The 26,931-nt window shown below is 37.3% G+C and overlaps 1 protein-coding gene across 1 annotated transcript in view; it reads left to right on the top strand.

Annotated features, from left to right (window-relative positions):
• Window positions 1-26,931, top strand: part of COL24A1 (collagen type XXIV alpha 1 chain) — a 149,113-nt gene that overhangs the window by 43,824 nt on the left and 78,358 nt on the right. Inside the window, exons 15-22 of the mRNA XM_074877236.1 lie at window positions 3,954-4,007; window positions 6,530-6,574; window positions 11,432-11,485; window positions 11,577-11,621; window positions 12,023-12,076; window positions 12,710-12,763; window positions 14,413-14,466; window positions 23,901-23,954. Of these exons, the coding sequence (XP_074733337.1) occupies window positions 3,954-4,007; window positions 6,530-6,574; window positions 11,432-11,485; window positions 11,577-11,621; window positions 12,023-12,076; window positions 12,710-12,763; window positions 14,413-14,466; window positions 23,901-23,954 (414 nt within the window). The remainder of the gene's footprint in view (window positions 1-3,953; window positions 4,008-6,529; window positions 6,575-11,431; window positions 11,486-11,576; window positions 11,622-12,022; window positions 12,077-12,709; window positions 12,764-14,412; window positions 14,467-23,900; window positions 23,955-26,931) is intronic.

Genomic DNA, 26,931 nt, shown 5'->3' with positions numbered 1-26,931 from the left:
TCTGGAGAGAGGAATACTTAATGTGATGAGCCTTGTGGCTCATTACTGATATCAGCTACCAGAGGGTTAAAAGATGACAGAAACACATAAATATATTCTGTAAAACTAGTGTTAGCACAAGGTACAGATACGATGCAAGTTTCATAAGTCTGATCTTGGTATTGGTTTAAATGCAAATGAGCTGCTTCTAATGTCTGATATTTCTGGACTATGGTAAATTAAAGCCATCCTCTACTTAACATATCTTTCTGCAGCTGAGAATAAACACAAGTCTGCCAACTATACATTATCAAGGTTTAGATTTTTCCTGTGGTATATCTTCAATGCCAAGTGTTTTGTTTTCTGCTGCAACCTTATTATTTTAGGTCTTTGAAGTTATCCAGGAGTTTCCAATTTTAACTTGCTTGTGGTTTGAGATTGGAAACTGCAGTAGCATTCTACAGTCGTGCACTTAGTTGTGTTCAGCAGTTCAGATGCCTTTCCTCTAGCGTGTTGAACAAGCTTGTTCAGCAGTAGTAGTGTGATTACCATCGTCTGGCCCTTGATGTATGCTATGAAAGTTGTGGAGGATTCTGTTTGTTTTATTTTCTGTGTGGATCTAACACCAGCCAAAAAGGGCATTAGCCTTCAACAGAGTTCCTTTTGATGTAAATTAAGGCAAGCAAAGAAAAGTGTCATTAAGTTGATAGCAGCTTCGGAAAGAGAAGTCTATCAAATTGTTAAGGTAAAATCAAAGTAAGAATCTGTTTTTTAATTATTCAGCTAGCAGGACAGGGTGCTCCTGTGCTTGTTGACCACATTGTAGTTTGCTTACAATTTGAATCAAAGGCTACTTTGTGCATGAGTGTTTGGCAAGAAGGGGTCTGTGCTCAGTATCTCGCAGTAGTTATGAGTGTGTTGGGCTGCTGAGTCATGTGAAACATTTAAGAAGAACCTGAACTGAAAGCAAAGGCTTGTGCTCAGTGTGTAAAAGGAAAATATTTCCTAGAAAAAGCATTGCATGCTTGTAATATGAAATTTGGCTAGTTCTGCAGTATTTTTAATGCATTGTCTGTCCTGTTAGTATGATGCATAGTTCTTTTATGTACAGTTTGACCACATTTGGGGGAATGTTTTTACATAGTTTTCTTCTATATGGTATTAGTTACGACAAGTGGTCAGTGTGGCAGGACAGACCTTGTAAATTATACCAAGAATTTATTAATCAAAGTCCATTGTAACTGTAAAACAGTTCAGGTTCTATTTTATATTAAAATTATGAGTAGTTGTCCTTTGTATGCTTTATAGTAATGTTAAAGTATAACATTGATGTAATAAAACACATTGCACAGTAGTATCATTATATTACTTACAATTTTAGATTTTTTTGACTGTTCTTCTATGTTGCATTTTCCTTTCATTTTTTTACTTACTAAAATAGTCTTGTCAGCATCAGTTAGAAGACACATGCTGTTGAGAATGGGATTATGATGACTGTGGGTAATCTGTCCCTTTCGTAACTCATGCTATGCGGGTTCCTGCTGTATATAAACCGTCATCTGTGACCTGCATCTATGATCTGGTAAAACTGTCCCACTGCATCCTCCATTTCACTTTTGATGCCTCATTTATGTGTTTTTAAAAACACTTGATATTTATGTGTGTTATGGCAATTCTGCCTCTACCAATGGTAGGCAGTAAACCCAAACTATTATGCTATTAAGGAAAGGGTAGTAAATTAATCTTTGTCACATCCTATCAGCTGGCAGCATTTAACAATATAGGCACTGTCAAATACTCATTTTGCATATGTGAAATTTTACAGTACGTTTTCAGAGTTGTGCAACAATTTGGCCAGTGGTATATTGGTTGAGAATCAAAGAAATCTGCTTTGTTAACCACTAACCTATGAACCTCTACTGTTTAAATGATGACAGTGATGATATAAAGACCTGCACTGTTAGTTCTTACAATTATGGCTATAGATTCTTATTTGCGAGTTCCATGATCAGATCCTGAATAAAAATTTCATTGTTGTGAGGGGCATTCCTATCTTTTTCTTTCCTGAATTAGCAGAAGATTGCAGGAAAAAAAAAAAACCTCCAAACAAAATCAACCCAAAAGATGATACAGGGAGTGTTAACTATGTCTCAGATTAATTCACAGTATCATGCATGATGATGGAAATTAAGAGCCTATTAAGTTGTTTCAACATACTGTTTTAGCAGTGTGTATGCATATATATACACACACAAAAAAGTTGCCTTAGCTTTTGTAGAATTTTGCTTTAAGTTATTACTAAAGCTAAATATGCCTTAAGCAATGCTTAAACTACTTTGGTTTATGATAGGATTTTTCCACCTCCTTGCTGCAGTTTTATATTGTCTTCCTGACTACTATTCATCTAATATTGTATGATGATGCGTATCCCCCATTCCATTAAGGAAAGACACTGCTATACTAAGTCCTGAGCTGGACAGCGATGTGAACGTCCTCCAAACAAGGTAGATCAAAAAGGCCAGACTAATTCTACCTTTGACCTATAGCAGGTTTGAACACAGTTTTACAGAAGTGAAAGGTTAATGCCTCAAAGTACTGTTCCTGATACGCAGGGAGGGGTAAAAAGACATTCAAATATTGAAAAGACTTCTAAGAAGAGTATTTAATGTAAAAATTATTGTAAGGATTGAATTTGCTCCTTTTCCCATGGAGATGGACTAGTAATGGTCTGGTGCTTTGCGGCTGATTTCCTGAGGTCAATGCACCTCTCTATCTCAGTACTCTAATACTGTGTGAGATTTTTTAGTTCCAGGAAAAGTCTTTCTTCCTATGAGCACTTTAGCGTGGATTTTTTCCAGGCAGAATCCCTTTCCAGCTTGATATTTTGCAAACATGTGGTCATCTCTTCTATGGACCTTACAATGTAATTGAAAAGGATATTGATTTCTCTGTGGATCTGTGCTCCATCCTTTTGCCTAACTTTATACAGAGATAGGAATCACGAAAATAATGCGTGGTGGTGCCTCAAACTAAGAGGATGAGTTTGCTATTAGCTTCATGTGGCTCTTCCAGAGAAAGAGATCTGCTTGGCAATAGTACACTGATAAAAATTAATGTAAAAAAACCCCCACCACCACAAATGCACAAACAAACAAAAAAATAAAATCCAAACCACTTTTCCCCAGCAACTCATGTGCTTCTGCAGTGGACAGCATCAGAAAGAAGTAAAACAATCTGTGAATCCCTGAGAAGGAAGCAAGGAAGGTTAGAGCTGCTGAAGTGGTGGATTTCCATTTCATTTTGCTTCTCAAGCAAGAAGTGGAAATTCTGTTTCAAGCTTTGATGCTTGACTTGGCCAGTCAGATTTCTTTCCTGTCCTGATTATCTAGTCTCTGAAGTCAAAACTCTGATAAAACAAATGAGGTTTTTCCATGTCTTGTTTGAGTTACTGTTTCAGTCTCTAGATGCAGACTAAGGAAAGTGTTCACATTGGTAAAGACAGTGTTGTGCCAGAAAAATTTGATTTCTAGTGAACATGTGTCACGCTGAGACTGCAACTATTAATATTTGGGGAAGAGCAACAAGAGAACAAAAGACAGATGTTTCAGTGAATGCGGTAGGTAACAGGAAAAAAAATTAAATTAAAAATCCTAAATAGGAAAAGAGACTCCAAGCAAACAGTTCAAGTAATACTTGTTTAATATTGCTCTCAAAGCATTCAGTAATCTGATTTTGCCCTATGCTTACATTGTGTGTAGTTATATCTTTTTTTGGTTATGATTTTAGGAGGCAAATACCAGTATTCTGTTAATCTGAACTGTGCAGCTGAAACTTTCTGCTTCTCCCATTCCTCCATCTCTCTCCCTGAATCCACTTGCTGATGTCCTAATTTCTAATACCTATAGGAGTTCAGTGTTCAGACCACCCTTTGTGTCTTGGATAATAAAGAACTCCCAGTCTCTCTTCTGCTTTAGGGTTTTCCAGGTGACTTTGGAAATAGAGGCCCCCCTGGTCCAGATGGCAATCCTGTAAGTATCAAATTGTGTGTTGATTAACATGATAAAATTTATAGCACTCAATATTAACTCCCCTCCCTAGTGGAAAGGAGGCTTTTTTCTCAAAAGCAATGTTTTGAAGTCCACAGGAAAATTTTGGACTGTTAATTTTCCATGGAAATTGCTAGTAAAGTACTGTAATAAGCAGTGGTATATAAAAGAGAAAAGAACCAGAAAGTTGCTGAGAGAACACAGTTTCCACTGCTGAATGTGCTGACTACCTTGAGAATCAGATATCTTGCTGTCCTCATTGCATTACTGATGAATGCTTCATCTTCAAAAATTCTTGCATTGGATATGACTTTGCATTGTTTATTTTAAACCGTTATTCTAAGATCACCTTAACAAAATGGGATTCTGCATGCATGCCAAAACCCTAGCTTTCATATGCTTACGCGTCTGATAGTTGATTTCATCCTTTGAACTGTTACTGAATACAATTATGCTAGTATGTCATTTAGTGCATTATAATCAGTATGATAACAGCTTTGTCCTTGGCAGCATGTGCAGGCTAAAGTGCTCTAGTGGTATGGTATTCAAACTGTGGCACAGTCACGTCACTTCGCTAGCTGCTCTCAAAGGAGCTTTGCTGTCTTGCTGTATTTGTAGGGAAACTCTGGCTGCAGACTCCAAACTCAGGTTTCCTTTGATATGAGAAACCAGTGAAAGGGCTTTGGGCCAAACAAGAGGACAGCAATAAGTGCTGGGCAAAAGAGCAGCTGATTTGAATCTGCTTTTATTCTTGGACGCTCCTTTGGAAACTGCTGTCAGTTTGTGTCTAAAGGGTGTTCTGATATGGACCAGAGTCAGCAACTGGGCAGAGATGGTGTCCTTTTTGATGGCATGCCCTTTCCAGACACCCATCTTAGAACCTTATTTTAGAAAAGCTTACATGAATTTTGCTAGTGGGTTATTGACGTTTGGTGTCAGCATTTTGGAACATAGGAAAAAGATTACTTTGCATTTCTGGTCCCTGAGGCAAAGTTCTCCTTGTGGGAATGTCAGGTGATGTTAGTATGGTGCTTTTCATCTTGAAAGCCCTCTGAGGGGTTCTGAGTGTCACCAGCTGCTTTGCAAATGATATAAAAAGGTTAGTTCTTCCTTCCCCTCCTGGTACTCCCAAGTCTCCCTCCATTCCTGGTAAAGCAGATATTGTCTTTCCACTAGATCTGCAGAACAACAGTACTTTAATAGAAACAAGCTTAGAAAGCCTGGATCTGAAATTACAGACTTGCACTTTACAAAGAAGCCTGTCTTAATGCAAGCATTTGCAAACAAGTTCCTTCTAATCTGCCAAGACAGCTGCTGATCTTACTGCCTCTCAGACAGGCAGCAACCCCTCTCCCTCCTCCCCAAAATTCACCCTGCAGGGCTTGTTCAGGCAAGGGGCCAGAGCTGCAGCTGCAGGGGGCTGCAATGCTAATGGAATATTTACAGAGCTTGTTCGTGAGCTGGCAGTGGAGAGGGGCTGCCTGGGAGGCCTGTGGTGAGAGGAACTTGAAGGGAAGACATTTCTTCCCATGTGCTGACTTGACACTAATGACATTTGTCTCCATGCCTAATTTCTTCTGCTTAACAGAGTAATGCCATCTTGCATTTCCACAACTCCCTCTCAGTTCTCTGAGGGTGTCGGTCTGCCTTGGAGGATGTTGCTAGAGCATTCAACTTCCCCTGTGGTTAGTTTGGAGGAGATTGGAGAAGGTGTGTAGGCACTGGAGGAGGGAAGAAAGCACAGAGGTGTCCTCTGTGACATGCCCAGCAGCCATGCCTTGTTGGACAGCTTCAGAATGGGCTCAGGGCATAAAAATTCCCCTTCACTGTGGGTGCTGATGGGGTGCAGTGAACCCTATGTATGGTATCCATTAAATAGCAGGTCCAAGGTGCTGGGACAGCCTATGTGAAGCATGCTGACCTGGAGGGCTACAATACCCCTTTCACACAGGGCAAAGAGGCTTGGCAACTGTTATCCACAGTGTTTGGAATTTTAACTTCTGCTAAGTTAAAATTGAGTGCAACAGAGGCAGTAGTGCCGTTAAATTTGTTACTTCTACATATAGTATGAATACTGTCATTTGTATCAAGAAGTAATTTTTCGTAAAGAGAGTGTAGCCTATAATATGCACAGATCTTTCTATGAACTGAACTAGTGTTCTTATTTATCTTTCAAAGGAATCTTAATAAATTCTCATGGTGTTTTTTTTTTCCACCCCCAAAAAATTATTTTTTCTTCTTCCCACTTTAAATATCATGATAACAAATTTCATATTCCTTGGTAATGCAGGAATGATTTCATGGTGCAAATATCTTGAGATCTAATTCCACACTGGGATTTTAATAAGCATGTTGCCCTATACAGCGATAAGCTTGGAATTCTTCAGGAACTCTGTATAAAAATCCCAACTGACTTGCTTTGCAAATCACTTTTGTTTATTTTATCACAGGGAATTTTTTAAAATGGTAAAATTCAGATAATCTAAAATTCACTTTCTTTGAAGGGAATTGTTGGTGGTGTTGGTCCTCCTGGATTTCCAGGACTAAGAGTGAGTACACTTTTATTACTTTGATATGGCTTCATTAGAATACGTCTTGTATGTTTGTGAAATATAACAACATATATAAGAATCCCAGGGATTTTAAACAGATTTTGTTTTAGTTAGCCATCATTTTAATTAAAATCACTTTACAAAACTGCTGTCATATTGCTGGTATGGAGTACTTCTATACTTTGTTTGGATTTGTATGCTTATTTCTGATCTAGTATGTCCAAGATATTTTTTTTTTAAATTATCAAGTTTGCTAATTTATACCTCTAAAGCCAGTGTTACTTTTTGAAAAAGTACAATACTTTCAAACATTTTAATATCCACAGCCCTCATTCATTCCTGTATATGGCTACCAAATTCTAAGCGGAATTAATTCCTAAGCAAAATTATTTTATCTTGTATACAGTATCATATTCAAATTTTTTTGTTTTTAGAATAAGGTTGTAATGCTCATTATGGAGTTACAAACTGTAGCTGTATATATACAGTTGCACCAGAGAAGCTCTGTGACATGAATGAGTCCTACAGGAGGTGGGAAAGACTAATACATTCATACCGTGTAGTCTTACTCCCTTATTTTAAGTAATTCATGTGTTTACTGATAGAGGACCTGGATTTGATTATTGATGTTGACTCAATCAAGGCTGGCTACCCAGCCGTGTACATAGTTCATAACATGTGGGAGAAAATAGCATGTTTGCACTTGAATTGAAAGCCATAATTATCTCCAGCGACTTTTTTTTTCCCAGTATCTGGATATCTGAAACATTCTTGATAAGTTTGTTAGTTTATACCGATGGCCATCTAACTTTTCCTTTGAAGTGTGACAGTTGAGTTCCAGTATTATTATCTCTTTAATGATATGTTCATAACAAAAAAATATTTCTATAAGTTGTCCTTTGCTGCCTGATTGGGATTGTTATGGCATTACTATAATGAAGACACACAAGTCTGATCAAGGAACCTCTATCATTTGCAGCCTTCATCATGAAACATGACTCATTGTATTCTTGTCAGTTGACTTATTTGAGCCAGATGAAGCACTCATGGGACTAGAGGTTGCACTAGAGAATTTACTTTGAATTATAGTTTGCTTTTCTTTCTTAAATGTCTGTCTTTGGAATTTTATCTCAAGGACTTTGATAATTGTAGAAAGGTATCTGAGGTTTTAAAAAAAGCTTACTATATATCACCTCTAAAAAGTTACTGATTATTTTGACTAAATCTTAGTCAGCAGTTTAGCCCTTCCTAGAATTCATGAGCGTAAATGTTTCAGTTCTCAAAGCTCCATTTGCCATGTTGCTGAGTTGCAGTCACTTACACAGAGAGATTGAGTGTCAATAATTTATTGTGAAATATAGAAATTATTTTCAATCACTCATCCAAAGCCTTTGCCACTTGTACATAACCCAAATATAACCATAATGAGAGCTATTTCTTTAAAACTTAATTTGATGGCATATTTAGATTTTGCCAGCATGAAATCAATAATTGTTTTGTCTGTGAATTCCATTTGAGTGGCCTGCCATCTCTCCTTTATATGTGGTATTCTTTTGCACAGTTCCAGCTGTGTAAAAGAGCATTGATTACATGCTCTACGTAATTTGTATTCAAAGACAAGAAAGTAAAGCATAGAAACTGATATTTCTTCATTATGTACAATTACTAAGCTAATTCTTCATGTGTATAACTTTTAATTTTGCAATGTGACAATTTGGAACAGGACTTTTACAGGGAGTGTGCTGATATTCATGTTTTGTTGGAATTAGAGTTTGACCCCCAGAACTGTTGGAAACTTTACATCATCTGCTGCAGCTTCATTTGACTGCAAGGAATTAGGGGTCTTTTATGGAGCAGAGAGCTCCTTTGATCCCTACACTTGTGTGTTTGTAGCCAAGATGTATGTATATATGCTGAAAAACAATTACATTTTTGGAGGTAGAAATAATTTTGCAAATGAGTTTCTGATCTTAATAGAGTTTAGTGCTTGGAATGACAAATGTGTGAAGAAAAATATATTTTGGACAAGTGCTTATGATGTAGAAATGAGGCTCCATAAAGGACTCATTGTACGTCCTTCCGACAGCTTAATAGATCTTACAGATATATTAGGGTGTTTTTAAAGGTATTTTATTTTATTTAGCTAAGACATGTTAGCATTGCTGCTCAGGGGCAGTTAACTCTCTGTGGTTGATAAGACGTTACTGGTATAGTAGGATTTTGCAGTTGAGGAAAATGGCCCAGCAACATTTCTTCCAGATTTCTGAACACCCTTTGGAAACTTCCAAGGCATCAGCCAATCTAGTTGGGGTTTTGAAATAAGGTCGGAACACAGCTAAAGAGGACTTCGGTATCTAGTGGCATGAGTCTTCTGTGGACACTAACACAGTGTAGAGGCGTCACCAGTAAAATTTGCTATTATGTACTCCTCTTGTGTCTCTGCATTACATCATATTAGTTACTCTGGTTCACACTTTCCCAGTCAGTAAGATAATTGGAAGAGCTATGCTTTGTTCCAGAGTTTCTTTACAAGGGACTATTGCTCTCTTTAAACTGTAGCAGAATTTCACCAAGACCCCAGGAGAATTTCAGGTTACCCTGGCATACCCAAGTATGGCTTGTGTGGGGCAGCCCTGTTCCTTGACCACACCTGCTCTCCAAATGGGTTTGTGCACCTTGGCCTCTATTTTCACATGGCCCCTATTCACGCAGATTCTAGTGGTCATCCAAAACTGAGTAAAGAACCTCAATGTTTATTCTAAAACACTTAGTTCAGTTATAACACATTATACTATTACAAGATGCAATATTGAACATGAGATTAAACATATTATTCTGTCAGAATCCAACAGCATTAATTCAAGTAGCTTGTCCAGCCCAGCTGTATGCAGTGTCAAGAGCTAATCATATTTTTGTGTTTGTTCATGAGAACAATGGCAAAGTGAGCATCATCAGCAAGCTGAGTCCAAGAATTCCTTCCTTCCATGATTTTTTTCAATATACAAAGCTGTTGCCAAGTTCAGAGTTTTGGCTGGTTGAGCAGTCAGCATCTCAAGATTTGCAAGGCCGTGAGCATTAATAAGATGAAGACTTTCAGAAAATGTAAGACTACAGTTATCAGAGCTAGCTTTTCTTTTTACATTTTTTTTTTCTTTAAAATGAAAACCCTAATACTAAGAAGCACTAGTTTTCCTTTTCTGGTCTCTTACCTTTTTGACAGGTAGAAGCAATTTTGTTTTAGTTTTGTCACATAGAAGTGGTGGAAAAGGTACGCTTTATGTAGGTGAAGTAATTTTTGTTTTCTATCTATCAGCAAGTTTTAACCAAACTGATAAGCATGTGCTAACATATAGCAAGGCTGTTGCACATGGAGGACGATTTAAAAAGCTGACAGACTTACTAATTCAACACTTTTCTTATCAGTGAGATCATTTTTCAGTTTTATTTTTGTGTAGTTCCAGTTTTTTGCTGTTAATTAGGTCAGCCTGGAGACTGTGACAGGAGTTTTGTCAACCTGAATTTTGTAAAGCTGTTTTGGAACTTCTTCCCATTGCTTTTTTAAGCTAAGTTTACCAGCTCAGTATCCCTCTGGGATTTTTCAGTCAATGCTATTGTTACCATGAGTATGCGTTTCAACGTACAGTATCATTAATACAGAAATGCCTTGCTGAACTAGAATATATAGCACAAGTAAGAGACAGCAATGTAAACAATTTATCTTGGCATCAGCTAACATGACAGAATATATCATTTAAGTAGTCATGGAAAGCTAAAGCAATGTAGAGTGGCAGTTTTCCTGGGAGCTTTACCAGACACTATTGAGACACTAAGTCATCAGTCTTCCTTTTTCTTCAGTGAGCCATGAGTCTGATGGCTGCAGAAGTTTTTGCGAGCATTGCTGAAAGAGTCTCCAGAGAATAATGAATGTGTGCTGAACTGGAAATCAGTAGGTGTCAGTCTCATCTTTTCCATATCACTTTCAGCAAGTGGCAAAAGATTTCTCTATTCATATTTGTTGCTGAATTCTTGCATAGCCACAGAGGTATAGCACTGCCTTTTTTTTTTTTTTTTTCCCAGAGTTAGAATAGGCAGAAAGTAGATAGACTTTTCCCTCTGTAATATAGTTTTAGCTATTGCTAAATCATTTCTTATGTTTAGCTCACCATCTTTCATTGATATTAGTGCTGTTGCTGTGTTGATCTTTTAAGATTCTTAATTTTGTAAAATTTCTGGTTCACTTTTCTTTTTCAAGTCATAAAACTGTCCATATAAATCCCAGAAAGGATAGAGGTAGTAAGGGCTTTGAAAGTACATGAGAACAGAAAAAGTTAGCATGCCCATCAGAACTTAGGTTAAGTTTGCACACTTGGTATTTTTGAAGAATGTCATTTCTTTTTCTTAACTTGTAGAAGTCACTGAGAGATGAGAAATCCTAGTAAAACTCACTTTTTGTGGCACTACTCATGGTAGAATAATTTCTTTAAGCCAAATTCAATGCTTACAGAGTAGTGATGCCATGTAATCCTAAGGACAGAGGGAATAGACACCAAATATGCAGCTGCAGTACAAAATAAAGCTTCCTTATTCTGCATTGCCTAATGCACTGCTAGCTTCTTCTGAATACATAATCTACAGGAGAAGAAGGAAGTTTGGTTTCTTGTGTTTCTGCTGATGTGGCTAGGAACTGTAAAGGTGGAGGTCTTGTAATATAGATACTTTTCCACTGAGAAATTAGCCTGAAAAAGATTTTGGTCTCTCTCTGTGGTGCAGAAAATGCTACATTCTGTTACCAGTCTTCAAGTTACTCCATTTCATCAAAAGTTAACTGCAGTCACCTTTCTTGCTGTCTCATAGGGAGGCGTTGGGCCAGTGGGACCAAGTGGACCATCAGGAATTCCAGGGCCCATGGTATGGTGCTAAACGATCCCACAGCCTGATGCCTGTGCTGCTTTCCAAATTATAGATGAACATTGGATTTTTGTTTTCTTCATTTTAATAGGGCCTGCCAGGGAGTGTGGGACAGCCTGGAATGAAAGGTGATAAGGTGATTTAAATATTTCCATTATCTTAGAGATATATAGTTCTTTCAGACTCCTTTTGTTAATTCTTGAGCAAAATAATGTGCTTGACAAAGCCTTCCCTTTTTTCTTTTGATTTCTTTTCTCTTCTGACTTATTTTCTAAAATTACTTCAGTCTCACAATCTGGTACTTCAGACAAACTTACTTCTGGACAGAGCACTTACTACTGGTCATAACAATATCCAGTGGTGTGTCTATAAGGATTCCTGGAGGGGGTGCTTCAGTGCAACATCTTGCATTGTCATTCAAAGATCTGTGTTAATTTTAAATACTAAATTGAATTAATCTTTCTCATTCTCTAATTCTGATAATTACCCCATTTTAAGCCATATACATATGTTTGTATAAAATAATATGTTGTTTAGGGTGAACATGGCCTTGCAGGAGAGCCAGGAGACCAGGGGTACCCAGGAGACAAGGTAATTTAAATTGAATTGTTTTACAAAATTGTGCAAATTTCAGCAACTTTGTCAGGCTTCCAAGTCTCTTAAAATGCAACAGTTTGGTTGCATAAAAGTAGGATGCAGTAGTAAAAGTTACTGGATACCACTGAATGAACGTATTTTTAAGAAATGCTGTGCTAATTAAAACAGTTATAGAAAGTAGTGAACAAAAGACAACTAAAGGGCATGGGCAGAATTCAGGCTGCTGTATGTTCAGAGATGCATCAAGCAAGAAAAGAATTATGGTATGATCTGAAACCTGCTAATAAACTGTTGTAAAAGATGTTTTTCCCTTGAAACTTGAGGTTCATCTGCAGCTCACCTGGACCAACTGTGGTTAGCAGCAGCATGTGGTCTGGCATGCTCCTTCATACCATGAAACTGAGATGAATGAGTATCTTCTTTCCGATTTGGCTAGTACATCAGAAGTCACCAAAATAGCACATCCTGTGAGAACTCTTTTGAAGAAAGTTGAATGTTAGAAGACATTTCTCATCCCACAGAATTATTTCAAAGTCTATTTCAGGTGGCAAAGTGTAGCAATCTATCGCATCTAACATATCACAACAATACATGTTCATATGTATTTAATAGCTTGCTTTTTTTCAGGGTGCTCTTGGTTTACCAGGACCCCCAGGGATCAGAGGAAAGCCAGGACCCCCAGTAAGTTTACACATCTATTTTTGCTCTCATTGTATGTTGTTATATTTGATACTTCTTTGTATCCTATGTTCACAGTGCATGTAATCCTCTAGAAGCTACCTAATTCAAAATGCACAAAGAATAAGGTCTAAGCTGCATTTATTTCTAGTGACTGGTTAGTGAGTGAGTCAGATCCTAATGTGTGAGGTTTTATTACAGAGATCAGTGTATGTGTCAGATTTTAATAAAGGAGTGCTTAGGGTATTAGATATTCTGTGACAGTCACTTTGTGGGGGAACAGACATGTTGGTAATGTTTGAAACAAATCCACTGAGAGCTTTGGGAGCTGTCAAGATGACCATTTGGGCTAGCTGGATTTGGAGAGAGTGTGGGAAATCTCATTAATAATGGCTAGTCATTTCTCACAGGGATGGGAGTAGTCATGAATTCCAGTATTTACATTTTTAGCAACTTTAAAGGCATCTGCAGTGCTGCCACTTCTGCTGGGTTTGTAAATGTTGAGGCAGAAAAGGCATTGCACAGGGTTTCCTGACTTTTTCCTCACCTGTTTTTAGCACCACTATCTGCCTCTTTTCAGTGTATAATTAAAAGCTGCCAATACTTATGTTGTTAAAGAACTAATCACTCCAGTCTCAATTTTCTTATGTGCAATCAAGTCACTATCTGATAAACCTACTTAGACCTCATGAATGTCACAGGCCATTAAACTCAATAAAAAATACTTTCTTTGTCCCAGAGACTTTATAATATAAACACTAATCCTGCAAAAAACTTACACAAATTTGATCAAGTTTAGATGGGAAAACTCAGCCTTTTTTCATTTAAAGATATAAGCATTTTAATTTAAAGATAAGCATGTGAATTAGCCCATTTCTGAACAGCTGTGGATTTTAATCACAAACTAAAAGTGACCAACTTCTTGACTTATGTAAATTAAGATGTGAGACCTCAGTCCTGCAAGTAATATAATGTTTATCTTTGTAGAATACATTTACGATAAAATAATTTATGTTAAAAATTAAAAACTTCCAAAAATTAAAAATTTCCAGGTCAGGCTTTAATTTTGCTCAAGGAACACCTAGTTATGGTAGCAGCAGCAGCAACCTTCTAAAAATGTGGAAGAACAGATATAATTTAGAGAAATATTTTGGTCAGTTTTTAGGTGTGTCAGTGTTTGTATGTAATGGAGTCACTGTCACATGTGGAAAAGACCTAATTTTCCTATTCTTAATCACAAAACTGCCATTTCTTTGGCCATGATTGGATGCTTAAACTATATAGGTATGTAAACCAATATCCATAACAGTTACTTCCTGGACTTTTAAATAATATGTAGTCTTTATTGTGAAAACAGCTGTATATTTCAAGGCTTTTTTAATACAACTATTTGGACCATCCCAAAGCTCCCAATTTTATTTCTCTAAATCTAATGAGCATTTTTTGTTGTGACTTCAAAGAGAGATGAAGAAGAACTAGTCTTAATTGAATCCAAAGAGAGAGGCAGTTATAGCATTTCCTACTTAGTGGAAAAGTAATCTCAGCACTTTTGTTGGCTTTCTTTTTGATAAATGTTTTTAAAATCTTCATAACAATCTGTTGTAAAAAAAATAAATTGTCATCAAAAATCTAACTGTTTGGATTTTTTTAAGGGGAAAATTGGAGATCCTGGATCCCATGGACCATTGGGACCTCCAGGACCTGAGGTAAGAAATTGCTTGATAGAGGTAATTTGCAAAAATCAGAGGTAAATGGGTTTTTTTCACAAGAGATCGTTGTCTTAGTTGAATTAGAAAATACTTTTTATTCAGTTATATCATTCTTTTCCATAAATTGCAAAATATTGTAGCTCATAATTTTAATGCAAAATATTAGTATACAGGATCTTTAATACAAAGTAGTTCCTCGTTTGCCTATGTCATTAGGATTTGCTCTCTTCTGAATCCAGGTGTTATGGATTACACCTTGAATGAGGCTCATGTGATTTCTTAGGCACACTTTCATTCATGAATTCTACAGCAGGTTTACAAGTGGGATTTTCCAAGCCTGGCTGCATATTTATCTCTTACAAAATAGCTTTATGTGCCAGGAATGCAAAGAATAAACACCAGTTACATAGGAAGCGTTGCCAGTCACTTGAATCTAGCAGTGCAGTTGCCCAAGAACTGTGTAGTACTATGGGAGTCTACACAGAAACTAAGTCAGTCTCTGAATTGTTCCATTTTAGTGCTTTTTGGCATTTATACCATGGGCTATAGGAAAAAATGCTGTGGACTGTACAGGAAAGACAGACACATATATTTGCTAGATAGATGAAAGCGAAAAACTGAGATTTTTTTTCCTTTTAATCAGCCTCCTCGAATGGATGTTTCTTTGGTTGTTTTTCATTTTTAAGTATGTCCTGAAGATATGTATTAGCAATGATGGTTGTTCTGGCCTTATAAGATACAATAACTCTGGGAGCATGTCTCCTTTAACCAAGGCTCTATATTCCTACCTTTTTAAGAGGGAGCCCAAGGCCTCTGATCCTCAAAGAACAAATTATTGGATTTTATTATTTTGTTGTAATAGCTCTTCCAAATCATAAAGAATGCACTTTCTTATTGGAGATGAGCCTCATTGAGAGAAAACTCACTGGGAAATGTGTTGTAGCAACACAAGATGGTCTTTTCAGAATAAGCCAATATGTTTTAGTCAATGGGGAGAGAGTATTTTCATGTCCTTCAGTTAGAATGAAAAAGGCCCAAAGCCTGTGCACACTACCCACAACTGCCTCCCTCTGAGGCTCAGGATTTTAGATTTTGTGAGCCTCTTCACTGTTAGCAGGAAAGATCCTTACATCATGTCTTCTCATTTTGTAGCTTCCAGCAAGGGAGATCTGTGGCAGGTTAATAGTGAATTGTTGATCTTGAAGCCTGTGTCCTGTTGATCCTGATGCCTGCCGTGGTAGTCCTTCATAGTTACTTATCCTGTCCAAGGAATGCTATTCCTTTGGGCCTGAGGAGAAATTCATCATTCATGGCTAGTACCCTCAGGACAGATATGGATGGGAAAACTTCCTGTCTGAAAAGCTCAGCATTTCCTTTTGCTCAGGGGTGCAGAATTACTTCAGCCAATACAAGGCAGATAAAGTGCTTTATGTTAGATAATTAAAGCTTGAGTGTCCAGGTATTGTAATTTGAACAATCGTCTGCAAAATGTCAGGTTTAAAAATACAAAGCAATGTTTCTCTTAACTTTAGTCATGCAAGACAAATCGAAATAAAGTAAAAGAAGTTTTGCCTTGTTTTACTTCATAAAAACATGGTCACCATATGGCAAAATAGCAGAAATAGAAGGGAGGTAGGACAGCAGTATACCAGGATCTTGAATAAATGGGAAATCCTAGAAGTTTTGTAATAAAAGGAATTTTTAAAAATAGCTTAGAACTGAAGATTGTATCTTATTCTCCCTGTTACTTTGTCTTATAAAAATAAGCTAGTTGTTGTTCCCAGAAGCTATTTAAACACAACTGGATATATGAAGTATTAGCAATTAGTGCAGATTTTCCCACAAGAATAGCCTACTGTCATATATCTAATCATGTCTCTTCTTCCAAAAAACAGCTAGCAGGTCAGACAGGGCTGCTTTCTCTGTTGCTATTTCATTATCTGAATGATCCAACTTCCAGTGGCCCCATGTAGAAAACAGACATTACATCCTATACAACACGTTCTCCTTGATGTTTCGGGAAACAGCAAAATGGGATGACTTAGAGTCGTACAAGGGGAGTACTTTGAATTTGGTATGGACATGACAATCCATATCATATTCATTTTAGGAAAGATTTTATTAAAAAAAAAAAAGGCTATGTTGGGATTTTTTTGGCATTTCTGTGAGCAGGAGGAACAAGGCTGTGTCTGCCCAGTGACAGCATCTGTCAGATCCTACTTTAAACTGTCCCTCCTCTTTTGTCCAACACTAAGCCAGTGGGATTTATAAATGTGCCCTGCCCCACGTTCAAGCTTGTTTGAAATAAGAAACTGGGGATCCTTTGGTCTCTCCAGTTACACATTTGAGCATGTATTTCATTTCCAGTATAAAGAATAAGCAGCCATATCCCTAATTTTCTTCCTGTGTAAACTGCTGTAAATCAGGCACTATAGCAGCTGAAGTCTATAGTTATCTCTGCACACAACAGTGGGAGAAGGCCTGGCAGGCTTCATTCATCCTCCTGGGTTTTTTGGCTTTTTATATGCAGGTCAGCAGTGAATTGCTTCCTAAATCTTTCCTCTGCAGCTGTGCAGCCTAGGTACACCAGATCAGAGTTGAAATAAGCCACCCACTCATAGCCAGGGTCTACTTGAGAACTGCAGTGGTGATGGGCAGGAGCGAGTAGAGGGAGGGACAGAGGTCTTGTGCTCGCTCTCTGGGCGGCCGTATGAGGGTTGGCTGCCAAGTGCATTTTCTTCAGTTCAGAAGTCTTGCAGTGTCAAGCCAAATTCTCTTCTGGGTATGTTGCCACAGAGCCAGGGACTGTTGCGCGCCTGAATGCGTGCTGCTCACAAAGGACTGGATGTCTTTAGTGAGCAATTTATGGAGCGTGTTCTTCATCAGCTTACACATTTTCCTGCTTTGTCAAGCATCTAAAAATGAACAGCAAAAATTTCAACTTTCTAGAGAGCTTTATTTTATTGGTACAACAATTGGAAAGTGCTGGGTCTGACTGTTTTAACCCACAAAGCCTGTGTTTACTGTGTACGATGAAGTATGTAATGCTTATTGTTAATGTGACTTAAATTAGACAAGGTTTTAATAGGCTTCCACATGTATTCAGAATATTTTATAGTTAAATTTTGCTCTCCGAATCACATTTAATTATCCCCCAAGAATGAGGGTGATAGTTTCCTTCAGATGTGCTCTAAGTATTATAAATAGGTTTCATCTGGAGCAAAGGGAGCATTAGTCATTATCTTCAATAGAACTTTTTTAATCTGTGCAGTATTCTGATCTGAAGTCGTTAGCTTATTCTTTCAGGAAGGTACTCATATGGGATTCAGCTGGTATGTTTCATGCTCAAGGCAATAGCATTACAAAGGAAAAGGATTCAAATAGTAGTAAAGAGTCAAAAAGGCACGTATTTAAGTGAATCACTGGCTACTTTGAGTTGTTAATTTTTTAAAAAAGTTTATTTTTTATACATGTTTTATTCTATCACATAACGTTTTGAGGTTGTGCAGACAATGCCATGAGTGCAGTGATAACGTAGCCTTCGGTTTCAATATTACATCAAATAACTTGCATGCAAATGACTTGACACAAATATAAAAATAAAGACAACTTTATAGCTGAATTAACTGCATGTTCTGGCATACATCTGAAGAACTGTTTTTGTAGAATTGCTCATACTTTCTGCTTGCCTTTCCACAGAATCTTTAACTGGTCCTTTCATAAATTTATTTGACATAAGTACATATTTCTGATCTTTTTTCAAGAAATGTATTCATTTTGCAGAAACATTCAATTTACCTTGACTTTTTAATAATGTTGAACAATGCTCATTCATGTGACCCTCCTGTGTTGTTTATATTTACTTCAGAGTGATTACAATAGTTTAGTGCTTAGCATTGTTATACGTATTGGAAAGTTCCACAAAAGTAGTTGTTGATGTTGAATGACTGGCTTGATTTCTGAGTCTTGTGAAAGTAATTGCTCAGGTGGCTAAGGCCTCCCTGGGCCATGATTGCCCAAGAGACCACTTTTTCTGTGGTGCACCTTGTGGTTGACTACTGAAAGTCTTCCGGGCAGACAGACTGTTAAACAGAGTTCAACAGGAAGTGTAGCTCTAACCAAACTGTGCCAAGCTCCCTGTACTGGGTCTGGCTGAGCCGGAATTGGTTTTCCCCTATAGCAGCCCTCATGGTGCTGTGTTTTATGTTGGGAGCTGGCAGGGTGTTGATAGCACACTGGTGTTGTGGCTACTGCTGAGTAGTGCTTACACAGCACCAAGGCTCTTTCCGACATTTTCCCCCACCACAGTGGGATGGGGTGGGCAAGATCTTGGGAGGGGACACAACCAGGACAGCTGACCCAAACTGACCAAAGGGATATTCCATACCATATGACATCTGCTCAGTATAAAGCTGGGAGAAAGGAGGAAGGGGGTGGGGTCACCCTTGGTCCTCCGAGGCAACCACTACGCGTATTGGAGCCCTGCTTCCTGAGGAGACCCGACATCGCCTGTTCATGGGAAGTAGAGAATAAATCTGTTTTCTTTTTTTTTGCTTCCACACACAGACCTTTGCTTTGCTTATATTAAAACTGCTTTTGTTTTACCCACAAGGGTTGTTTTTTCTTTCCCCTCTTTGCCCTGTTGAGAAAAAAAGAGGGGAAGGGGGAGGGAGTGATAGAGCGACTTGGTGGGTACGTGGCATTTAGCCAAGGTCAAACCACCACACTCCCTCTGGAAATCCTGCCTGATCCTCAGAGTGGGTCTGCACTGAAGTTCTTACCAAAACTTTTAATTTTTCACATTACAGATTTACAGAATGCTTCAAGACTTAGTCCTTAATATGTTGATTGGTGGCTGGTGCTGCTGTGCTGGTCAGTCAGGTGCATCACCAGCCACCTTCTTGGCCATCAAACAGCCAAGCAGGTCTGTGAAGGACGTTTTGAAGGGTTGGTGTAGGGCCTTGCTCATGCTATAAAGTAGACTAGACTAGATACTACTTTGTGTAAATACAATTATTCTAATATATGTTGCATATAATATATAGATGCACTAGATAGCTTTAAAGGATGATGCATCACATTTGGAAAACTAGTGACTAACTCTCACAAGAAAATCAATCACTAGTGTTTCAGTGAGCATGGCTGAACAGATCTGCCATGTGTGATTAGACAAAAGCACAAAGCAACATCAGCATCATTTTACTGACATCTTAGCAACAGTAAATTGCAAAGCTTTCCTGTATTGCGTGCTGTAATCCATGATTGCCCTTTTTTCTGTTCTCTGACAATTGCAATTATACAGTTGTAATTTGTACTGTTAGATTCCTTCCTCCACCCTTTCCAAAATCAGAATTGAAGGTTTGTAGGAAGAAAAAAAAAAAAAATCTAAGTTCTGTCTCTGCCCTTTAAAAATGCTGGCATTTTGGCTAGATTGGCATACACAGAAGAAAGCTTATTTCAAAAGTTTTTTCTTGCTATTTTCCTCTTTGTATTTAGCACATTATTGACACTGTCACACAGTTGTAGAAATGGCAAAGAGCAAAATCCTCTAATTGTGTGAATACTGACATTTCTAAAGTTATGTAGAGAAGAAAGTAAATTTTTTAAATTGAATTCTATCTCTGCATAGTGTGTCCTTTCAGAAGAATAATAAACATTTCTTATTTGAGTGTACAAAATCACAACTCATTTTCTCAGTTTAGAGGGATTTTAGTTTTACGCAGAAATCTTCCTTTTGTAATTTGATAATAATTAGTAATACAGCTCTAGTAAGGTATCTTGTTGAAGTTCAGTAGCCACATCCAGTCAGTATTGCTTCTGAAAATTCATTCTAAATTCTCATTCGAATGAAACACAGCATGTGATTGAATAAAATAATGTTGGAGCAGGGAAACTTGGCAACTGAAGGGACTGTCACAGTCCCTGGAGAGGTTTTTCCCTCTGTGATGCCCTTCCACCAGCGCTCATCTCCCGATCCCATTGAGGGCTGCTGAGGAGCCAGAGGGCATGAGGGTCGGTGACTAATAGCAATGCTGGCAAGTGTCATGTGGAAACAGCTTGGAGTGAGTGGGATTCTGTAAATGTAAGAGAATTCCTAGTGGAAATGGAGTGTAATTTCCAAGCATTCCTGATATTCTGCTTCCATGTTAGCAGCCACACAAGAAAACAAACAAAAGAAAAGGAACAGCTTTTGCAGATCACTCTGAAGCACTGACTTCAGTACAAAAAGACATCTCCTGACATAGTAACAGTCTGATCATCCCTGCATTTTTTGTTGATTAAAGATTATATAGATAAATGAGAGTGATAAATATGTTTCTTTTTGTACTGAATATATTTAAATATAAAATTAATGCTTTCACAGCAAGATTGAAGTGCATTTGTATTGAGATAGCTGGTACTCCAGGTTTTTCTGACACCACCTCTAGTTTGGTTAAACTGAGTGAATTCTGAAGTGCCTTGCTGGCTAAAGGCCACATCTGCAGCAAGATTTTGAAAATAATTTGTAACCTACCAGCTGCCAGGCTTCTGCCTGATGGGAAGATAAGAATCTACACTTTGCATTTCCTTAGTAGAAGTTATATTATTGAGTGATGTTTTGTTCCAAATAGTCTCTGCTGAAAATAATGTTGCAGCTGGAAACTATACATTGATCTCCTGGCCTTTCACTTATTGCAGAATAATGAATTTTTAATCTGGAGTAGCTTCACAGGGAGCTGGCTGCTGAGTAACTCGTGGCAAGTTCAGATATTGGTAGAAATATATACCACTTCACTACTCAGAATCTGAATGGCAAACGCCATTGCTGAGGTGTTTTAAGAACTCCTTTCTGGTTCATTCCTTTTCTGAAATTGTCTTAAGTAGCTCTCTGTGTCCTGGATTACTAATGTGAGAACATCTTGGAAGTAGTGTTCTAATACTGCCATAGCATGTGCACTTTCTCTGTGGTAGTGTTTGAGAAGAGACTAAATCCAGCTTTACGGCAAAGACAAAAATAAGTATTTTAAACTTTTAAATGCATTGCTAGTGTTGATGCTGTCAGACCAGTAGCCCTTTTGCATCCTAAGACTTTGCCTGACATGGGAATGTTTCCAAATATCATGGTTATTCTAACTGTGGTAGTGCTTGTCAATACTTACATCTCATAGTTTTTACTGAATTCCTTCTACAGGTATTTACACAAATAAAGTAGACATATTCCCTTATAAAAGGATAAAAATCTTTCTAAATAGACATTTTTCTTGACAGATTGTTTTCTGGAATGTTTATTGCCATGAGGGAAATTGTCTGTGTGTCAGCATTTAGCACTTGTTCACACATTAGAAAGTTAAAGATTTAGGGATAACAAAGATTTAGGGTACAAAACAACCCACACCTTGGTAACTATTTAATATCTATAAATAAGCAAATTTAAAATTAAGAAAGGATGAGTTAGCAACTTCCAAAGAATTGACATAACTCTTCAGTGTATTTCAGTAGATAAGTGTGGTCAGCATTTTTGAAAAATCGTCTTATGAATTGTATAGAAATCTAGGCTGATGTGAGTACTTTAGGTATCAGTCTGGGTGCCTTGGTCACATGTGACTAATATGCTATGTGCCACCTAGAGGCAAGTTGGACTTGCTGCACAGCTCTGCTAGCTGCTTTATGGCAAAAAGAAATTACCACCGTGTTTTGTGAAATGCTGTGTGTGAGGATTGTTCTACTTATTCTGAAAACTCAGATCAGTTCTTTTTTACTCTTCAGTGGTTTGCTGTAGTACTCATTAGCATTCAAGTGCTAAAGCCGATTTTTTTTTTAAAGAAACCATAACTCATATTTTGATTTTCACATTTATTTTTTATTTAATATATAAACACACCTAAAAATATTTACATCCCATATAAATCTGTACTTATAAGTGTCTCTGCAGCCTGTTAAGAACAGGTTATAGAAAGCAAACAGGGGAAAGCCCTACAAGTAAGAACAGTGATGCCCTAAGTACTTTTTTAGTTTTAATCTAATGTGATAGTTGAGGATGAAATAATATTTTCTTTTAAACTTCTTGTTTTAGTATGATTTCTCTTTACCTTTCTGGCAATTTTTTTGTGAATAATGTTAGCTAATTATGAATAATCATTAGAAATGGTTATTACCTGTATTTGAAGTTCAGCTGTTCTGGAAGAACAGAGTATGATTAACTATTATCCACCTAGTGAGGCAATTTTTTAATACCTCTTTCTTGCTTAGAGAACCTAAAAATTGTCTCTTGAAGCTTTGATGATTGCACGTATTAGCCTGCATTAGTATGGAAGGGTGCCAGAGAGAATTTCATGCTGGAAGGTCTTTGAGATGTTCTTTAAATTGTTCTGAATGTGTGCGATGCTTTCATTTCCGTTATTGGAAAAGTGTGCCTGCAAAGAATGATATTTATAATTTTTGATCTGCAATAATTTTCTGTTAAGGAACAAGGAAACTCGTTTTTGTTAGTGTTAGGCGATGGATGTGCACAGATGTAGTAATAAATATTTTACTCACAGGAAGAATTTTTCAGTGGCAGACTTCCTATTTTCATATAGGCAAGATTTAATGAATTTAAATTTATAAAAATAACAAAATCAAATACTGTCCTGGCAGGTGACTGAGTGAGCCCTGTGCTAACCAGAGAGTCAATTACCAGTGCTTTACTTTATCCCACAAAGATAGCATTTCTTCACTGGATGTTTATGAAATTTAACTCACTACTGTATTGCATAAGAGTTAGCTGCATCATTTTTGTTTCCTTAAAATACACTCATTCCTTATAAAGTAATCTAGTTGTAGCACTGGATTCTTCTGACATAGAGGCATCCTCATGGTGTCCCACTCAGTGCCTATTGGCCAGGTGGTTTGGGGTGACAATTTTAGTTGATTCATTTCCTTTGCATATTCATTTTTTCTTTACCAACAGCTGGACCTATACCACACACTGTTTCACAGAGGCTTATTCTGAATAATGCTACATGCTGGTGACCTTCAGTTACTGCCAGCCAGACCTGGATTAGCACCTGCTGATTTGGAGGCAAAAGGCTTTTCTACCCATTTCTTAATCTTGCAGTGATCTCATCCTTAAAGTGCGGCCAAAGATTAAAGTGCTTTAACTACTCTCTAAACTTTTTTTTTTGTTTGTGCATCAAGACCAATCCAATGGTTAAATTTCAAACTTTGCTTAGTGGATAAAAATTCTTATGCTAAAAGAAGTGAAAACCATACTGACATCTGCTAAATTGAGTTTAATGAAAGCTGCCCAAAATCTGTCACTTATCCAAGTCCTTTCAAGGAAACTTAATGGATTTTGACATTTTGGGATGATAGAACAAATTTATTTCTTGTTTCTGTGATTTGGGTTTGGTAAATGAATGAACAGAATACATTCCTACTCTGTAAATCATTTGTCTGTATGATTTCTTTAGGGTTTTCCAGGAGATATTGGTGTACCGGGATTAAATGGCCCTGAAGGTCCTAAGGTAAGACTATATGAAAACTTATTTATAATAACACTAAACAGTATAAATCTCTGAGGAGAAGCTCTGAGAAATGGACACTGGCATTCTGAGAAGATAATCTTACTGTCAAAATACAGGTACTTTGCCTCAGGTATTTATATGAAGAAGTTAATCTAATGTTTAATGCTGTCCACGCAGTTGAGGGTAGTTGTTGTGTTAGATGGAAGCATGTAATGGCAAGTTAAGTGCAAGGAAATTTGGAGAAAACACTATGTAGCTAGAAAGTAGCATCTATTTCACCTATATTTAAATAAAATGCATGCTAAACGCACATCTCTATAGTCTCACCTGAGTAATACACATTATTTTCTTTTAACAAATTTTGAAAGAAACAGTAGCTAAAGATTTGGAAAAATGGGTAAGATTCTCATGCCAGATTAAATAATTGATAAAATAATAATGGATACCATTTATCTACCAAAAAATGACTGTACCAAATTAATTTAGCCTTTGTTCTTTAGTAGAATAATATTTTAGACCAAGCTTAGGCAATAATTCACACGTATAGAGTTTTTAATGAAGCTTTGGTTAAAAGCATATATGGGAAGTTTTTGTTTAAGATGGAAAAAGTAGAGACAGAAAGTGCAAGTGGGTCAGAAATTAACTCAGAGGAAGATGATTGAATACTATCTAAAGATTGACTTCTTGTTGTTGAAAGGCAAGTACTAATTAAGTTCCTCACTCACCAGCCTTGGGACTATTCTTACATTGTATTTTCACTGATAAATAGGCACAAGGACGATGCAATGAAATTTGTATATGAAACAGAGTTGAGCCTCTTTAGATGATCTTAAAAATTGCACTTGTACTAATTCATCCCACTTCTCTTACTTCAGACCGATGAATGGAAGGACTAAAACAATAAATCCTGCTGAAAACTTAGAGCTTCACACCTGGCAAGAAGGAAACACACTGCCAGATCTCTCTGAAATAAAAGCACAATAAGGCGGTTAGAAATTAAGCAAAATTCTAGAACACATGAGGCAAGGTGTCTTGTTAATGCCACTGCACAAAGCACAAGAAGACTTTAAGTAGTACCACAGTTCTGGGCATTTATATTCCAGAATGACGCAATCAAGTGGGACTAGATGCAGAAAAGGCTACTTGAATGACTGCATTCTGAGAGGCAGCTTATTTATCCTACCAAAATGAAGGGCCTTTTTGACCTTTGTAAGTAAACCAGAGGGCAGAAATTGGCAAGGTAAAAGAAGTGTGCAAGACCAATAATATCATTGGTCCAAGGACAAAACATGCAAGTTGGCCATGAATAAACAGAGATGCAAATTACAAGATTTCCCATCAACAGAGGTGTGAAGTTCTGTGGCAGACTACTCAAGAAAACATAGGACAGGGACCAGTAAATAGTTTAAAGATACAGTCTTATTTGTACCTGGAAGACTGTAACAATCCCTCCATGCCAAAAGTTAATCATTCTTGAGAAGATCTCAAAGAATCCAGTTGCCAAAGCCATAGCCAATCTTTTTGCATCTCATATCTTTCAATGGTGTCAAGAGCCTTGTCCCAAAGTAGCTCAGACATGAATTTACTGTGAAGGCTGAGAACTTATTATCTGGTGTGGCAAATTGGCTAGACATTAAAAGACAGTTCCAGAGACAAGTGTGCACTTTTTCTTTAGTTCTGATTTATTGTTTTGTAAACTTGTATGTATGTATAATGTTAACAGCTTTATATGGATGTGTTATATCTGATCATTGCGGTAGCCATTGCTCCTGTGTTTCTTAATTACCAGGGCACTTAAAAAAACCCTTTTGCTGCAAGACTGGGTCTAGGGGAAATAGGAGAAGAGAATTACAACAGTTCTTGAACTGTAGATCCAATTTAATCCTCCCAACTGATACATGAATGATGTAACTGCAGTTTAATCGTTGCTGCCCAGTTTCTTCACTAAGTGAGATCGCGTTATTCCACGTTATATCCAAAGTGTTAAATTAGATGTTTTTGTTAGAATTGAGTTGATACTTAATGCCTACATTACTGATCTATTACCTTTTCACAGATTCCAGCAAAAAAAGTACTAAACTACAAAGTTTAAGACTCTCTATTCCTTTGATACAGTAACTACATAGTTGAACAAGATTCAGTGGTCTCCAGCACATTTGGTGTTAGAAACAAAAGGCTTAGACAGCCTGCTCTAATCAAGAAGAATTGGTGGCTTACACTTGAGAAGGAACATTACCAAACGGGAAAAATTTTTACACTGCTCATAGTACCAAGGGAGAAGGGCTGCATAACACTGGAAATGTGTGTTTTTTGGGATTCCCAGCTGTCTTGTGTTGACTGCAGTTTTAAAAAATTTCCTCCAGCTTTTATTTTAAGAAAACTGTTCTCTACTGTGCTGCCCTTTTCCTCATGTTTTTGTTTATGCTTCCTCAGAAGCAATACCCATTTTAAAAGCCAAGAAAGCAGAGTAAGCTTTATTTTTTAGCAGTTGGCATGGGAGAAATTCAGCCTCTTAGTGGAAAGTTTAAGCTCTGTGAGTGTGATCAGCCATCTCTAAATACCAGTAGAAATTCTGGATTGTCAGTTTGCCCTAAATTAGTGCAGTGATCAGCAAATCTGACCTCTCTAAAATAATGTTCAAAGGATTCATTACGTAATTTGGTCTACAGCACATTACTCAGCTTGGAAACAGTATTTTAAAAGGTGTTTGATCTTGATCCACCACTTATTAAAAAAAAAAAGCACACTTACATTTAAAAAAGGGCATAAGAATGTTTTAAGAAGTTCTGAAATAATTTAGTTTGTTTCCTATGTTATTCTTGCAAGTATTTATGATTTGTAACCAAGAAAAGTGAGAGGAAAAGATGGTCAGAATATGCTGACTACAACTGTAGTTTTTCCCGCAGTGTGTGTTGTACCATGGAAGTAGTTGAGAACTTCCTTCCTCTGCTCATTTATGTTTGTTTGGATGACACAT

Source organism: Strix uralensis, chromosome 8, assembly GCF_047716275.1.
Source record: "Strix uralensis isolate ZFMK-TIS-50842 chromosome 8, bStrUra1, whole genome shotgun sequence".
In the NCBI taxonomy this organism is placed as follows: domain Eukaryota; kingdom Metazoa; phylum Chordata; class Aves; order Strigiformes; family Strigidae; genus Strix; species Strix uralensis.
Note: the sequence above shows the minus strand (reverse complement) of the source record. Positions and strands in the feature narration are given on the sequence as shown.